General features: G+C 21.7%; 4 protein-coding genes across 4 annotated transcripts; 2 read left to right on the forward strand and 2 right to left on the reverse strand. All coding sequences in view use genetic code 6, as the record gives it.

Moving 5' to 3' along the window:
- Positions 1-625: 625 nt before the first annotated feature.
- On the forward strand, positions 626-928 carry TTHERM_000566829 (transmembrane protein, putative; the record flags this gene model as incomplete). Its single annotated transcript, XM_012799197.1, has 1 exon — positions 626-928. The coding sequence occupies one exon, from the start codon at positions 626-628 to the stop codon at positions 926-928; it is 303 nt and encodes a 100-aa protein (XP_012654651.1).
- An 813-nt stretch (positions 929-1741) lies between these two features.
- On the forward strand, positions 1742-6676 carry TTHERM_00566830 (hypothetical protein; the record flags this gene model as incomplete). Its single annotated transcript, XM_001022084.2, has 6 exons — positions 1742-2153; positions 2240-2625; positions 2681-2772; positions 2831-3014; positions 3064-3155; positions 3208-6676. 6 exons carry the CDS (start codon positions 1742-1744, stop codon positions 6674-6676), a joined length of 4635 nt encoding a protein of 1544 aa, XP_001022084.2.
- Positions 6677-7275: 599 nt separating this feature from the next.
- Positions 7276-9487, reverse strand: TTHERM_000566848 (transmembrane protein, putative; the record flags this gene model as incomplete). The annotated part of the gene is made up of 3 exons (XM_012799198.1): positions 7276-7709; positions 7769-9102; positions 9162-9487. 3 exons carry the CDS (start codon positions 9485-9487, stop codon positions 7276-7278), a joined length of 2094 nt encoding a protein of 697 aa, XP_012654652.1.
- A 519-nt stretch (positions 9488-10006) lies between these two features.
- Positions 10007-16353, reverse strand: TTHERM_000566849 (hypothetical protein; the record flags this gene model as incomplete). The annotated part of the gene is made up of 14 exons (XM_012799199.1): positions 10007-10100; positions 10406-10499; positions 10639-11194; positions 11309-11559; positions 11620-12167; positions 12287-12303; positions 12405-13093; positions 13277-13560; positions 13718-13839; positions 13895-14005; positions 14198-14425; positions 14974-15097; positions 15149-15615; positions 16012-16353. The coding sequence occupies 14 exons, from the start codon at positions 16351-16353 to the stop codon at positions 10007-10009; spliced, it is 3927 nt and encodes a 1308-aa protein (XP_012654653.1).
- Between the last annotated feature and the right edge of the window lie 2655 nt (positions 16354-19008).

Genomic DNA, 19008 nt, shown 5'->3' on the forward strand with positions numbered 1-19008 from the left:
GATAAACTCTAAAAATTATATGATATAAACAAACAGTTCATTTAAAAATCAAATAATTTGAATTAAATAAATTAAGAAATATTTTATAGGTTTAAGTATAAATTTATTTAATTACTTATTTTAAATAAATTCACTCAACTAAATATTTTACTTAAATTTGCTTGATTAAATATTTAAAGTCAATTCACTCAATTAAATATTTTAAGTAAATTTTTTCAATTAAATATTTTAATTAATTTTTTTTATGAAATTAATTATTTAAAAAAAAATGTTTTAGGCAATTTTTAGCTTAAATCAATATTAATATTTTTGATGTATTATAAAATAATTCAACATATTAATTTATGAGAATAATTCTGATATGAATTTAGTTAATCAATTAAAAATACTGACTAGATAGATCATATTTTAATTATATAATATTGTATTTATAAAAAGTAATCTTTTATTTTGTTTTTTGGGGATAATATGGATCAAGAAATTTAAAGAAATATCCTTTCTTTAATAAAAAAGAGAAAGAATTACCTGAACATGATTGAATAAAATATGAATAATAGTGATTCTCTATTCATAAAATGTTTTCGTTTATCAGAGAATATTAATCCTATTTTGAATTATAATAAAAATGCTTCGTCGATAATGCAAAGAAATTTCTTTTTATTATGCTCATTATTATCTAATACTATTTATATTTAAAATTCTTATAATAAACTTAACTTAATCTACAAAATATGCGAATAATATGAAATATTTGAATAATAAAAGATTGCATATAATGCTAAGTTTTAAATTTCATAGTTATCTAGATTGGCTGTAAATCCAACAAGAACTGATATTGGGTTAAATATACCAGAAAATATCACATCATAAGAGTTGTAAAAAGATTTATAAAAAATGGCTAAAACAATTACTCTACCAGAGGAAATGAGCTTTCCTACTGTGCTTGAAAGTTTATGTAATGTCCTTAATTTAACTTACAATATGTTTGCTGATAGTAGCTACTCAAATAAAGATTGCTTTGATTTAATTACTAAAATTGATAACATAATTTATACTAAGTTTATATAGCCTTTGATTGATGTTTATTTTTAAGCTTCAGAATAACTTATTACAGAAGATTTTTAGAAATTAAATGAAATAATTTTTGATGAAGATAAACATTTAGAATATACTTCTATCTCACAAATGATTCAAGATTTTGAAAATAACTAAAATTGAAATAAAAATTCTATGAAATTAATTACATTTTTTTAAAATTATATTGATTTCTTCAATAGATATTTATTTGTATTTTATTGATTAAATATTTTTATTAAAAATATAAATTTCAGAGAACTTTTAAATAGATTATTAGAATGAAATAAGTTAAAAATTATTTTTATAATTTTACCTTAACAAATAAATATTTTTGCTTAAATTGAAATTTAACAGAAAAGATTGCGAATCAAATTTTATTTAATGGCAAATCTTAATGTTTGAGAAAATTCAAATAAAATGTAATTTATATTTTAAGATATATATATTTCTAATACCTCTTGATTTATATAAACGAATGATTTAATTTAATTGCTGTTGTTGTTTTTTAACTTATTTCAAATTAAAAAAAAGGGAAAGTACTCAATTAGTTAGTTGTTTAGACTGAATATCATTCAAGAAAATTTAATTTTTACAAATTAATTAAATCAAAAGAGAGGTTTGATATACTTTACTTAAAAATACTTCAAGTATATCTTCTTGAAAAATGATGATTCATTCAACAGAAGGTGTGAATTCAAATAAAAATTAAAAGGCTATTTTAAGAAAGGGTCATAATCATCCAAATTTATTGAATTAAAGAAATTTATCAGAGTAGAGGAATATTTAATATAAGCCTACATAGCAGCAACATAATGGCTTATTGTTAGAGCATAATATTAGTCAACAAGAAAATATATAATTTAATGTAAATAGAATCCAATAGGGTTCTTCATGTTAGATTTAGTATTTCTTTCCTAAATCAGTTAAAAGAGGAGCAAGAAATAGAACTCCTGGCAATGAAAGTAAAAGTGGATTTTCAATAAATAGCTTGAATGACAATGAATAATAAAACATATTAATTCATGCTAAAAGCGGCGATTGTGATTTTAAAACTACCTAAGCTTAATTCTGCGAAGGTAATTCTCACTTTAAGTATCTATATTTGAGTTGCATTAATAATAAATATATTTAAGTGGTTGCATTATATGTTTTATTAACATAGTTGATATAAATTTGTTGCAAAAGAGAGATATATCAAGGAAACCAGTTTCAAATAGTGTTGCTCAATCTCTGGCTACAAAAAATGTGAATGATTTAATGAATCAACAAAAAAGGTCTTCATCATCAAAAGCAATTTCATCTAATAATACAAATAATTTAATATCTACTCAAGTTATTCTTTAAGAGAGTTAAAATAGTAGATAGTAGATGTCATCTGCTTAAAAAGGATAATCAAGAACTCCTAAAAATAATAAAACAAAATTAAATTCTTAATTAACACCATCTCTTGAAAGAAAGAAGAATTCAAATTCAGTGATTTCAAATAAACGATCAACTTCAATTAACAAGCAAGTAGCTTAATAGCCTAGCTAAGGATCCTAAAAAAAGGTAAATTTTTTAATTTAAATAAATTTGTTAATTTCATGTGGTAAAATAAAATTAGAATGATAATAAGCCAATAGTTATCCAGTAACAAAGTAAACAACCCTAGCTTAGATTAGCTTCAAAATCTTCCTTATAAAAAAATAGAAAATCGTAATTTAGTTATTTATATAGCTTTAAATAAAGTTATGTCCATTTAATTTAATATTAGTGAGTCTATACGCTACAGGATTAAGACTGTTGGTAACGAAGAAGATGATTCAGATGAGGGATTCAATCCTGAAATTATTAATTTAAATAATTTAGAAGATAATGACACACCATTGAGTAAATTTAAAGATGTTATTCTCTCTAACTAAAAATAACAACCAAGCGATTTATTGAATCCTCCAAGAGTAAATTTTTTAAAAAAATTCAATTTATTTGAAGCTTCAAAATTAATAGTACCCTCCAAAAATAAAATTTCAAAGAGATGTAGGCAGAGTTCAAGGAAACATCTAGGAGTGCACTGTACTAAAAAATTTCCTAAATTAGGGGTAAATTTATAATAATTTAATTAGTAATTAACTTTAACAAATAATTCAATAGTGAACATAAGCTACAATAGTAAAAAGGAAATAGTAATTAAAGTATTTAGCTAAAATAAAAAGATGCAACAGATAAATCTCCAAATGCCAAATTAATTAACTCTAAATAAGTAAATATGAGTGGAAATTAGCTTGTAAAAACTGAAAATTAAGGAGTGGAAGTAAATCGAATTAGAGCTATTTCTTCAAACGGTGTAAGAAAAAGAATTTTGACAAAAAGCAATGAAAAGCTAAGAACAAATTTGCATATAAATACAGACAATTATTGTGAAATCGATTTACCTCAATAAAGTTTATATTAAGCTGGTGGAGCAGCCACTACAACTCTAGATTCCAAAGGGTCGACAAAGCATACAAATACTATTAAATTTTCAAGTAGAATAGACACACAAAGTCTGTTCAACAACAATAAAGCTTAGTTAAATAATAATCCAAAATTGGTAAAAGTTAATTCTTCTAGTGATAAAGGTAATTAAAATAGAGCTTAGAGGATAAAAACTGAAGGAGATGAAGTCTCCTTACCAAATTACTCTCCAAGTAATCCAAAGACATACAATGTCAATAACTATTTACATCTTTCTAACAAACTAGAAGAGGATAGATTATTTAAGCAAGATAATTTTCTTGTTTAGTATTAACCTTAAAGTAATAAATCTCATAATAGTGATGTTCTACTTTTTACATCTCAAAAAAAATCTTCAAATAAATCTAACTAAGATATTAAATATTTAGAAAGCGATTAACAAAAATAATGTGCAACAAATTAAGTATAAGAAAATACAATTTAAAGTGATTAAATAATTTCTCCTTAGTTTTAAAAATTAAGATTTAAAAATACTTAAGCTATAACATATGAGAGAAACTATTCTGCAGATGGAACTAGAAACAAATAAAATTAAGATCTTAATAGCAATTTAAAATAATTAAAGAAAAAAAAATTAATGATAAAAACTATTAATCCATATAAATCAGAAGAGAAAAAGGAAATTTCTTCTTAATCTGAAACCCCATCTAGCGCTCATAGCTCAATTATGTTCAGTAGTATTGGAAACAATAATGGAATATTAACTAAAAATACTGATACTTTCTCTAAAAGTCCTTTGAGTTTAAGGAAATCAGATGGTGTTAATATTGTGAAAAGCCACAATTAGTAAGGAATACTATAATCTCAGTTTAGTAGTGGCTAATAAAATTTTGAAAACCAATAAAATGTGAGAGAAAGCATAGCAAGTGATTATTAATCTAATTAAATTTATCAGAGTGTTTAACATAATTATTCTAGTAAAAAAATGGTTGATTGGATAGAAATAACAAGCCCAAACAACATCCATTTAAGCTCTGATTAAAACTCTAATGCAATTATAGATAATAAGAAACAACAAAAAATCATGCTACGTCCAACAAAAGTTACATCAAACGAAAGAAAAAATAACAATAATAGTAGTAATGGAAGCAGATCACAAATAAAATAATTATGCAACACTAACTCAAATAATAACATACTTTAATCTTCATAAAATATAGCAAATAATCAAATTTTATATAATAGTAATAATTAATAAATTAATTAAAAGGGTTATTTTTCCGTTCCTATGCAGCTAATAGCAGCTCCTTAGCAAAATCTTTACTAGGAAAGTGGTTAGTAGAAAAATTACTTTTCATCCCAAAAATTTACAAACGAATTTCGACTCTCTGTTGAGACATTTCAGCCTTCAGAAAAAAAAGATAAAAATTAATCTACAAACTCTCTTTTATCTTCATCTAACAATAATAATCCCAATTTTAATATAATTTTCAACTCCAATAAATCAAATGATGCTAAGGAACTAAAAACAATAAAATAACAGATAAATTTTTATTCTAATATTGATGAGGATTAATAAAAGCAAAAATAAATTTTAGATTCCATAAAATCTGATGCAATGAAAAGCATATTGAGATAATCCTTAGAAAAAGGAAAAGATTAATCACAATTCTAATCAGATTCTATCTAAGAATTGTAAAAAGACCTCCATGAAATGAAACTAAATGTTTAAATAGAAAATATGAATTAAAATTTTGCTACTTTAAATAAAAACTTGAAGGAAATGAACAATGACTTAAATTTAGAATACTCAAATATCATTCCAAGAGATTCTAGAAGTAATATTTTAGAAAATATAGACAGCTATCATTTTGATAAAATTCCAGAAAATGATAGTAATAATCATTCTAAAAGTATAATTAATTGTCACGTTAGTATTTTAAATAATAACTAGTAGGATTCTTTTAAATACACAAACGAAACAAGCTAAAATGATAATTAACAAGCTGAAAAAATGCAGTAACTAGTTAATAATTTTGATTTTTCTGATATTTAAGAGGGACCTGATGATAAAGATATTATGTCGTAATTAGAAAAAGAAAAAACTGAGTTTGAGTAAAAGCTATTGTAAGAAAAAATAAAATTTGAACAAAGATAGCAGCAATTAAAATAAGAGTTCATTTATTAAAAATAAAAACTGATTTAGTAACAGTAAATGAGACTAAAAAATAGCAATGGGCAAGCTAGCTCAGTAAAAAATTAATTTGAATAAAATTAATCTAAAAACAACAGCTTACAAAATAAAGAAGATAATTTTGCTCTTTCTCCTTTTTCTAGTTAAGAACAACAAGACGTAAAAGAACAAAACCATAACTAGTAAAGATAAAATTTAAATATGAAAAAAAATAACTCTTTTACACAATATCCTAGTAACTGTGGATAAAAAATGTTGTAATTTGCTGATAAAAGCTTAGACTTAAGCTTCACTAAAAATCCGAATTTAGAAAATGATGTTTCAAAGCTATTTAGACAAGAATAGATAAGTCAAATACTTCCTGAGAGTTAATGCTCTTTCCTAAGCGAGGTCGAAAATATATTAGAAACTAATAACAACTCTAATTTATTTACAAATGGAGGAAACTAAGCCATGAAAAATTAAAATATTCATTAAGGTTTTAACTAAGATGGAATAAATGTAATAAACCTATAAAACTAATCTTCAGCAAAAAATATCAGCCAAAGTACTAAGTTCTAAGAAAATCAATCAGCAATATAAAAGTAAAACTTTTTCCCTACTATCAGTCCTCAATCTTCCTCTTAAAGTTTATCAGATAAATAATATAAGCACATGAATTCTAATAATTAACAATTTCCTAATATTCATATAAATGCAAATATGGTTAACATTCCTAAATAATAAAGAAAGAATAATTTTTAAATACATGAATAAATTTAATAATAGCTAGTTATTGAAGAGCAAGATTGTGAGCAATCTTAAGACTCATCAATACAGATATAATACCATCAATAAAACAAAATTGCCAATTTCAATTCATAAAATTCAAATAGAATGCCTCCTCTTCCTCTTAATGTAGGATAACTTCAAAAATTAAAAAAAAATAATTTATGCTAAACTTCATAAAAATTTTCAAACTTAAAGAATTGATTTATTAATGAATTCAAATTCATTGAATTGAAAATAAAAAACATTTTTAACAAATTTAAACACTAATCTTTCGTATTGATAATTACTTATTACTATTTTCAAATTTATTTTCAATTTTTTAAAAGAAAAAAAATAGTTTTTTCATTTTATCTGTTTAATTGTATTATGAGAATAATTTATAATGGCTAAAGGATCTAAAAGCTTAAAATGATGATTTGTTAATCATATGATTTTTTTAAAATTAATTGTCAGCGTAGTATTGAGAGTTTTTAGCTAATTTCTGAGAAGAATCTCGTTTTTGCAAAATATAAAATTTTAATTTATTTTGCCATTTAAATTAAATAAGAATCCTTAACTAAATTAAGGTATTAACATTCAGTAAATTTTATTTTATTTTTAACTGTATAAATAAATATTGATTAATATAAATTCAAAAAAACTTTTAAGAATTTTAGATATTTATTGTAAATAAATTAACAAAAATATATTTAATCTGATTTTAACACAAAAAACATTAAAAAATATAAATGACTAAACTACTTTCATAAACTTTTTTAATTTCTTAGTAACAAATTAATTTTAATCAATTTTAATTTTCATCATCTATGTTACCAAATGAGAATTAATTATTTAATGATTTAATATTAAAACTGATAAGTAAATCTTTTTTTGAATCTAATGCTTTGCTTGAACTTAAATCTATAAATTTCTTAAAATTTTTAATTTAGATTTTGGCTAAACCTCCTTTTAAAATAGATCGCCTTAATTTTGACCAACTATAATTATTGTAAATATATTTTAAAGTTTAAATAATAAATTTACTTATGAAAAACTTTGAAAGGGTTGTATTTTTAATTAAAAAGCAAATTGTAAAGTAAAAAATTATTTTTAAACAAGTACTTTCGAACCCATAGTTAGTTATTTAATAATGTGCTTGATATAATTTAAAATATATTAAGTAAGCACTTATTTCTTAAAAAGAAGTATTAATATCTTCTAAAAATTACACCAAGAAGGCTTAATGTTAATTAACCTTTTTTAATTTTAAAGATTAATGCTTAAATATTAAAGATGAAAGGAAAATTAACTTACCAAACATCATTATAAATAATGCAATCAAAATGAACGAAAAAATAAAATTAAGGTACATTTTATCATCATTCAATTACTCAAACAAAGCAATCCAAAAAATTAAGAGAACATAATTGGCTGATTATGATTCTAATTTGTTTATTTTATCATCTTAATATGGTTTAAAGAGCACTAAAGAAGCACTGTAGATTAACTATACAAATATAACTGAAGTTAGTTAAATTTGAGGTTTATTATTGTAGTAGGTTGACAAAAATAAAATTATTATTTTATACCAAGTTTTAATAAACTCCCACCACCATCTGTTTCTGTTAAAGTCTTGAAAAAAATAACCATATCTTCTTATAACATTTGTTGATACATTGTCGAACATTTTAGAATGGTTTCTATATAATACATATAGCATAATTAAAGGATAGATAATTGTGACTACTACTAAAATAGGAAGTATTAAAAATGCTATGTAGAATTTATGCTCAGTATTATAACATTCTTAATTCATCTAACTTTTCATGTAGTAAGTATCTCCAAACTTTTGACAAATAATAATTTCTAATGCAGCCTAGTAAATATTCTATGAAGCAATATAACTGAATACAATTATTGTACTAATTGCCATGTTTAAATTATTATATTTGATTTACAAATTATAATATTAATTTGGCATAAAATATTATATTCCAATAATAATTAGGTTAACAGAAATATATATTAGTTACAAAAACACACATGGAAGCACAATTGAGATGTACAAAAATCTTAAGTATTGTATTGGTATGTTGAAATTTAACCTACTCAAGCTGCAATCAATTGAATATAAAAATACCAATATCGGCTATGAAAATGCTTGAGGAAAGGCAAATAAGTTCTAGAATAATCCAGGAAATGTAAAACCAATACTAGACTTTAAAGCAGAGACAACATAAAATTAATTTATAAAGATCTTGGAGATTAATGTAGATTAAAGTATAAATTATGATACTCCCATCTAGAGAATTTTAAGCGAGGATATTATACGAATTTGACACATTTCAATATTGCTATCCTAAGAATCTATAATTAAAAAAACTAGATAGAATACTATCCCAAACAATACTAATATTTATTTAAATGAATTTGTTTAAATGGAAGAGCATAATGAGCATTAAATGCTTTTCGTACCTAATTGACTATCTTTTCCATATTATTTTCCCCATATTTTTCCATAATTATCACAAGATGAGCATAAAGCCCCTGTGTATCCCTCTTAACAGTACCCTTTTGATGAGTCTCCATTCCAAGGGTTTGAAAGCTGATCACATTAGTATATATCATCAGAATAATTACTTTTTCTCCTATTTTTTTAATAATAATTCTTAAATGTTAAAATTTAAATTTTTAATTAAATAAATACCAGTAATTCTCCCTTAACACAATTTGGTTTAACTCACAATAACTAGTTTATTAATTGTCACAATTTTTGCACTAAATTTAATCTCCTATTTAGGGATAAATGAGGGAATAGGTTCCATTTAAACATTAAATGCACTCTTACATTTAACAGCCTTAGCATACTGAGTTATAGTACTCACCAGCTTAACAACTTCTAAAATAAAGAAATATACCTATATTATCTACATTAATAAATTGATTAGTGCTATTTAGAGTCTTCATTCCACTAAGCTAAAGCAAGATAGTAGCATTTTTAGAAGGAACTCCTGTAATTTTAAAATTATTCATAAAGCATCCTATTTTTTTGGGTGAGTAATAAGCATATTCAACTAATGTTGCACCTTCTATTTTTACAATTTGATCTTATAAAAATATACTATTTTGTTAAATATATATCCTACAGCTATATGAGCTTATTTCTTAAAATAACTCTTAACTAATTTAACTAACAATTGCTATTTGTTAAAAATTGAAATAATTAGACAGAAAATGAGTAGAAAAAAAATTGATTACTTTTTATAAATCTATCTGTTTCACTTAATTTTTAAACTCATCTAAAAATTAAATAGTCAAGTCAAAGTTACTTTACCGACTTCTAAAATTGTAAAAGGTAATATCTGGGTAATTTTTAATATCCACATCAAAATCTTTGCTTGGTAAAACAGAAGCAAATTAAGGATAACTCGCAATCTAATTACCAAAGATTATAGCTTTATTAGATTTGCATTAATTCTAACTAAACGTTTTACAAGAATCTCTTTTAGAGTTGCCTCTTTCAACCAAAAACTAAGGCTTTTTATCTAAATATCATATGACTCCTCCTATTCCAGCTGCGTTATTTATAAAGTTTGAGTTAGAAATTATTATATCTGAACCATACACTAAAATAACTCCTCCACTCCTGTTATCATATTTTTAATTAAAACTTGTAGAAATAAAATTATTAAAACTTGATCAAAATTTTAATAAATTCAAAGACTATTATTTTTTAATTTATTTTTTTTATACAAATAAAATACTTTAATTTCTAATAGATAAATCAACAACTCTTTCCATATAATTTTATTATTTGAATTTATTGTGATAATATTGATAGATGCTAATTATGTTTACCATATTTAATAATAATTAGTATTTTGAAATTTAAATTTGTCTATTCAAATTAGTAATTTTTTGAGTAATTAAAGTAAAATGAAAAATAAATACCCTAAAGCTTAGCTATTTTAAAAAATTGAGTTCACAATGTAAGAGTTATTTCCATTAGATTGAGTTATATACAGAACTCCTCCATCACTAAAAGCTTTACAAAATTATGAACTGAAGTTGGAGATTTAAAATTAGGTAGCTTAATTAATATATAAATCCTCCACTCTAACTAGATTAGCAATTCTGAGTTTATATTTTATATAACATCAAGATTCCGTTTTCAAAATAAATACTTCCTCCATTACTTGATTTAGAATTTAAAAACTAGGAATTATTTATTTTTAAATTAGAGAATTAAGAATATATTGATCCTCCTTGCTATAAGCCTTAATTACTGTCAAAAGAAGATCCTTCAATTTATAACTCACTTTAAGACAAAAATATCGAACCACCTTAATTAGCTATGTTATTTTTAAAAGTTGAGTATTTTATACTAACTAATGATTTTTGGTCTATGTTGACAATTGAATTCAATTGATTAAATCCGTTTGATTAATTGTGCAAAAGTTTTAAGTTTAAAATTTAGAGGATTGACTGAGTAATCATTAAAACCTAAGTTGCATCGTTATTTGTTATTTCTGTATTTTAAAGAGTACCTTAATTTTAATTTTATATAATAGCTATATTGTTGAATCCTTTGTTTAAATTAGCAACAAATTTATCAAAATCAAAATCGCTAAATGTTTTTATTGAAACGAGAGTATTTTGATTAGTAAAATCACTATTTTAGCTGATGATAAAATTAGTAATCTTCAATGTCTGACATATAATTTGTAGTACACTATACTACTATATATTATTATTAAATATATTATTGCTTAGAGTTATATTTTAAATTTAAATGTAATCATTATTTATTTACTAATTGATTTCAAAAAAACTAAATAATTTTTAATTTCCTACTAATTAAATATTATTCATTTCAAATGTTTATATATCTTGAATTAAAAACTGGATATAATCTTTTTAAGAAATTGCTGGTTATATTTATAAGTTATTTAAAGATGCTAGATCATATCCTGAAAATGAAGTGAGTAGGTCTTCAGTAGCAATAATTTTGTATTGTGTTGTATTTTTTTTTGAAATAATGTATACCTGCGAGTGGTTTGAGAACTAAAAAGGAGGAAAGGGTGGTAAAATTGTTTCTCTTTCAACTGATAAGTTAAAGATAAGTTACTGAATAGGAAAATAGTTCTATATCTTTTGATATATACTCTGAATATACTGTAATACCGAAGCAAATTAGTCTGAAGTAATATTTTCTTGGCAGATTGACTAGCCAAATACAGGAAGTTATATTTAAGCGATTTAAAATCCAGAAAATAAAATAAGCTTTGCATACACATTTTCTTTTGTGTCGAATATTTCATAATCTGCTACTTTTCCAAGCATCTATTAGTCTTATGAATAAATACCTTACAATGATATTGTTTAATCGAGTCTATTAATTTTATAGGTCTATATTTGATAAGTATATACATCAAAGAAATAATCTTTATTGATAAAAATTATCCTGTTGTCAACTGGAGTAAATATGGGGTTTAGAGGATTTTAAAGAAGGGTATATGTAAATCTTCCTTAAGATACTAATTATAAAGTTGAAAGCTCATTAATTTGATAAATTCCTAAGCAACTTTATATAATATAATCAAGATCTAAATTTATATCAAGTTTATAAGAATATCCAATGCAAGGGCTAGTAACTTAACCTACTAGAACCAAATCATAAGGATTTAACAAATTTAATGAAAAATCATGTATTCTTTTAATAAAAACCCAATATATTTCATTATTAAAAAAAAATTTTAAATAGGTTATTTTAATAAGAAAATTTTTTAAGATTAAAATCAAAATAGTTCAAATTAGATTAAATAAGTTTACAAGTAGATAAAACTCTGCTAAAATTAATGAAAAATAATAAGTTTAATTTAGTTTTTTAAATGTTGCAAAGAAAAAGTTTTGAATTAAAAATAAAAATAAAATATATGTAGATTTTTACATAACCATTGGTGTATTATAGAATATGCGCGTGAGAGCTTATTCCAGGGAGCAAAAGCGTTTATTATTTTAAAATAGCAAGCTCCTAAGATAATACCATTTAAGCAATTTATCCATTCAAAGTCGGAGCTATTAAAATATAGCTTGTAGATTACTCAATCACTAAGCTATTTACTATAGCTTCATTGAGGAGCTATAAGTTAAATATTTAATTGAATTATTAATGTTATGATGAAAGATTAAGAGTGTATCCAATGATCTATCCTTAAGTAGTAGTAACAAAAAAAGTTTTAAGTGGCACAATAGCTTTAAGTTCTACAATAGAAGAGTTTTTGTCAATCGAAATTTATTAAAATATTATATATGCATTAACATCTAAAATTGTTATATTATTTACATACGAGCAGATCAAATATCCTTGAATTTAGGTTTTTCTGAAAAATTTTTGTTTTTAGACTTTAATTATAGATAAAGTATTTATATCAAAAAATACAGTTTATTCGCAAGTTAGTAATGCAGCGATTGAAGTTTAACCTTTGATGAGGATGAATTCACTTTAGGCATCTATATATAAGTCTGCAGCATAAAATCCATATCTTAATTGCTTAGACTTATAATCCCAAAGCTAAACAATATTGCCTTCCTGGTAGAATATAATTCCTTATTATGTTTAAAGAGTGGACATCACACCTATAAATTTTTAAAATATTTTAATAAAAACCATATAAAATATTAATATAAATAAAGAGGTTAAATAACTATGAAGGACTATATAATTGATTGCTTTAAAACATATTAACAACTAAATTATTAGTTTATTTATGTTAGTATTGCTTTATAAATAAGATTTATATTAATAAATTTTAAATTTACCTACATATGTATAAGATAAAGTGTAAGCATTTGATTAAATGAATTAAATAAGATTATAATAGCCTACTGTATTAGAACCTAAACTTCCAAACATTAACATGTTGTGCTATGAATCAAAATAAAGCTTATTTATAATAGAATTAGTTACTTGCATTTATTTAACAAGGACTAATTATGGATATGTTAATACATAAATAAAGCCATTAAAATCAGATACAAAAACATAATTATTATCCTTGTCTAGAAAAGCATCATACAGCTGATTTTATAGCTATATTTGATACCTAATTAATTTTACTAAAATATATTAATAACTTATAAAGAGAATGTTACATTTTATTAGGATTTTAAATATCGTTGTAACTCCAAGTTTTTACATATTTATCTTTGCTGTAATTATTAAAAAAAAATATTCAAATTTGTATTTAAAAAAATGCTTACCTTACAGTGGTTAGAATTAAATTTTACTCATCAACTAGACATTAATATATCCAGTTCTAATGAGCAATTATATAACCTAATTATACACAATTATAATCATAAATTCTAACATATCCATTTTGCTAAAATATTTTTTAAAATGTTATTTATATTTAGCTATCCATTAAAATTATTTACATCCCATAATATTTGTAGTTTGTTAGTATAGTCAAAATTCCCAAATAATCCTTCAATCCAGCACCTGTGATTTAAGGTGTAATAATCAATAGATCTTGACCACCAATCCCACTAAATAAATTAATTTTAAATTTAATATCTAAAAATTTGTTTTCATTATTAAATTAATAAAAAAATATTTTATGAATTTGAGTAAGTAATTCATTTTTTTATTTACTAATTTTAAAATTTGTTTATAAGAAGATATTTTTAATTGTTTAAAGTAAATTTGTAAAGAATCAATTTAAATCATAAAAGTTTTACCCCAAGAAACATGATAAGTTAAGCTTAAGGATTAAAAGCTATACCTGTAATTCTATCACTAAATTCTATCTGATCAAGGACTTAAATTAATTGAAAATTTTTGGATAAATCCCAAACAACAATAGTTCCTGGTAATAAACAACCTACAAAAAGTCTATTTAAATATTCGTCAAAGAAAAAAATTTGGGTGTTAGAACCTTCTTTTCTTATTTTTAAATTTAAATTTAGCTTTTTATTATAATAGTTTCATTTATTTATTTATTATTTTAATAATTTGTTTTTAATTTGTTTCAATAAAACTATAGATCATTTAAAAAGTTTTTGCTTTTTTTTCGAATTATTTTTTTATAAATTTCAAATTATTTCATTAAATTTATAAAATTAATTTAATATTTTTTTTCTCTGTAAAATAAAAATTTTTTAAAAACAATTGATAAATTTCTTAAAGAATTTGGAAATTATTTGTTTTTTAAATTGTAAATTAATATTTTCTTTTAAAATTATTAAGGATGGATGTAATATTTAATATAAAAATCTATTATAAGTAAATAATTGGATATTTCATTTTCAAATTAAAAAATTTTAAAACATAGCTTTTTTGAAAAAATTAAAATTATTTATTTATTTAAATAATCTAGTTTATATCAAATAAAATCTAGGAATTAAATTAATTCTTGGTTTCCCAGCTACAAGAATTTAAAACCTGAAAATGCTTTATTGTTAATGGAAATTATATAATTACAAATTTTAAGCAAAATTTCTATAAAAAAACTTACTTTGTTGATTGATTTATCTATAAAAAAGGTAGAGTAATATGTAGTATAATTTATTTATTTTTCTAATAAGTTGTCAAATAATGACCAATACTATATTATTCCTGCTTTATCAAGTTTAATTATTCTAATTTATTTTATTATAAATTAAAAGTTTTTATAAAATGATAAAATTTACCTATTAAAATCTGAGTCAATTTAAATTTATACAGCTACATCATAAGATGATTAAGCCTAATCAAAAGAGTCCATGAAATAATTAAATTTAGATGTATTGAGATCTAAAGTAGAAACAGAGTATTCTTAACCCACCACTACTAAATTATCAACTACAAAAGCTTACATCCATTTAAATGTTCTTAGCTTAAGAACTTAATTTTTAAATAATTGAGGACTTTTCTCTTCTAATGAGAATACAAATATGTAATTTTCAGAAACAGCTGATATTTGGTTTTTTTGATTGATAGATCCAAAAGTAAAATTAATTAAAGAATCTACAGAAGTTGAGTTTGCATCTCTTTGATCGCAATAAATTTTTTAGAAATCTGCTTGATACACTAACATATTTTATTCTATCGACCATACCTAAAATAAATTTGACTCTCCTATTACTATGATAAAATCTTCTTCTTAGCTAACCAATACCTATATAGAAACTGAAGGAAAAGTATTCTAAAACTATAAAATTGAGTTTTTATATGAAGACACATAAAAGACCCATTTTATGTAGTATATGTTAAAGAAATTTAATTTTTGGTTGTATAAATTGATTAAAAATTTTCAAATTTTTCTATTTAGAATAGTTTTTTAAAAATTTAGCTGGTAATTTCAAATTCGTATAAACCACCTTAAGAATCAATAAGCAAAAACCTCCTATTTGTCTTATCACTCACACACTGAGTTATCTAAGTTTATTTCAGCTAAATTGTAGTTATTTTTGAAGCATAAATTGAAGAATAAGAATAATCGATGATAAGCAACTATGTTTAATAGTAAAGAAAAAATAAATAAAATAAAATATATATATATATATATTTATACACTTGATGTGTCCCAGGTCACAACTATTAATTCTTCAGAATTCAAACATGATTTAGGATTGATTTAAATTTGTGTAGGAATTTAAAGAGTACTCTGTTTTGACCCATTTCCTGAGTTCCATCCAATAATTCTTCCTTTGGAATCTAGGTTATGAATTACAGATACTTATAGGTTTTATCTATCATCTTTATCAATTTGATAGAATTAAACATCTTCTGAACTCTCGATGATGGTATACTTAATATTTCTACGGAAGTTAAAAATACCAACAGTGAAAGGAAAGTAGACAATAGCAGCAATATCTTGAAAATCTTGCTGAGGATCTGATTTTAAAAGTATCATAGTTTATATTTATATATTTTTTTAATTGCATGAAGATCCTACTATCCAAAATGGGCATCATATTGCCCTAACTAAAGTGGATTAAGATAAAAGAAGGCAAAAATTTAATCTTATTAAGAATTTTAGCAAAATAGAAATCATTGTTTTCAATTTTTTTTTTAATAAAGTATAACAAAAAAAAAATTTAATCCCAAGAGAATCAATTTAAATAGCAGTTATTTGAGAAATATAATATTAAAAATTTTTAAAAAAATAAAAATTCGCTTCAAAAAGAAAAGGCTTTTTTAAAAAAAATATTAAATAAAAATTACTATTTAAATATATTTAAATTTTTTGATTAAGTAAATTAATGAATGTTGATGAGCAATAAAAACAAATGACCAATCATTATTAATTCAGCAAAATTAAAAATCAAAAAAATATAAATTATTATCAATTGGAATCAGATAACTAAAGTAAAAAGGATTCAAGCTAAAATCAATTAAAATTTTTTAATTTCTTAAAAAAAATATTATGAAATATCATATATTAGTAAAATTGGATACTAAAACTAATAAGTAGTATGAGCGTAATAAAATATTCATTTATCACATTTATTTGATTGAATATAATAAGTGAGTAAAAAGGATATAAACCAAAGAATTATGCTAAATTAATTTTAAATTTTTTATCCAGAAAAGCAAATAAAAAGTTGAAGAAAATGAAAATGTGTAATTAAACTTTAAAAAATCTACAATTTGCTTTGAATATTTTATTATTAAATTTTAAGATTCAGTAAAAATTATAATTTAAAGGGTATTTAAACTTGTATCATTTTTTAGTATTACAAGTGTTAATCAAAAATAAATTAAAGGATAAATTGAAGAAAAAAAGTAAACTTTGTAAATTTTGTAATTAAAAAGTCAATAATAATTAAAATAAATAAATAAAATAATTAATTTAAATAGCATTATTTTAGAAGATATTTGAGTAAATTAATAATAATTTTAAAGGTTATTAAAGTTAATCAAAATTAAATGGAAAAAAGTAGAAATCGAGAAAGAATTATATTTGGTATATAATTATTTACTTATTATTAATAATTGCATATTTTTAAATAGCTTTATTTCGAAGCTAATATTTTTTTATTCTTCTAAAGAAGTTAATATTAGGGAAAATAAAAAATTTACTTTTAAGTTTATATATTAAATTTTCGATTTACTTTTTTATTCAAAAAATTTAAAATCAATAAAATGAAAGAAAGCCTAAATTAATTTTATTGCTTAATTTTAAAGTATTACACACAATTTAGAATAGTTTACTTTATAAAAGTATCAATTAAAGTTATACTTATTAATGAGTTGTTAATAAACATTTTAAATATTTCTTAGAATTAGAAGGAATATTAGGAAATTGAGCTAATTAAGTAACAGATGTAGGATTTTTAATTAATTAGCTTTATAATCTTAGACAATAAATGGAATTTTAGGCATTCTAAAAAATCACAAGATATTGATTAAGAATTAAAATTTAATAATAATAAATAAAAAAATTTTGAAAATTCTAAATTTGTAAAAATAAAATTCATTAATTTTAATAGATTAATAATGCATTAGAGTTGGAAATATTAGAAGAAGTATATTACTATTAAAATTTAAATTAAAAATGAAGTATATATATTTTATAAATTTCAAAATAATTTTACAATATAAATTATTCATTTTATTATGAAAAAAATAATCTTGTGATAATTTCCAAAGATAATTTTAGTTTCATCATATCCTGAGTTTATAAAAAAGTGTTAGCAAAATTTAATGAATCAAAGATAATTAATTTGTTTCTTTAAAATGGTATTTAAAATGATGTTGTTTGTACCTAAAAGTGTAATTATTAGATTTTTATAACATTTTATTCAAAACATAGTATTAAATAAGATGATTTTTTTAAATAATACTCTTTTAAGGTAGTTTACAAAATAATACTTTTATATTCAATACTTTTTAAATAAAGTAGAAATAAATGATCATTTTTTATTATGCTTATTATTAAAAATATTAATTTTAAAATCAATCAAATTAACTGAAATAAAAGTAATTATTTTTAATTATTAGTATTAAGTTTACATAAATGTCTAGGCAATAATTATAATAAAAAAATTAACATAACTTTAGTTGAAAAAGAAAATATTAAAAGTTTACTATTTTTTCAAAAATTATTTTATCTAAATTAGAAGGTATTTTTATACATATTTATATAAATAGAACCAAAAAATTTTGGCTGTAAATCCTTTTAAATCTAATTTTATTTGAACTTTAAAATAGAAACGAAATTTAAAGATTCAATTAATTTAGATTTTTATTTTGATAATCAAATTATTCTTTACAATTAATAATCATATACCTTAAAATTAAATAAAAAGTTTTTATATATTTTTAATAAAAAAATTTTTTTTTTCATTAAACAAGCTTTTAAATAGACATTATGAATTTTATCTCAAATTTATTGTTTGATTACAGTTTTTAATTGAGAAAATTTTTTTATAAAAGAGTTAAATATTATTAACATAAATTAAAAAAAAATTTACTAAATTGATTTATTTTAAATATTTAAGCTTATCTAAAATAAAAATAAAATATATTTTTTCTATTATAATATTAAAATAGCAAAGTGGAGTTT

The sequence above is a fragment of the Tetrahymena thermophila genome (genome assembly GCF_000189635.1).
Source record: "Tetrahymena thermophila SB210 genomic scaffold scf_8254495, whole genome shotgun sequence".
Lineage (NCBI taxonomy): Eukaryota > Ciliophora > Oligohymenophorea > Hymenostomatida > Tetrahymenidae > Tetrahymena > Tetrahymena thermophila.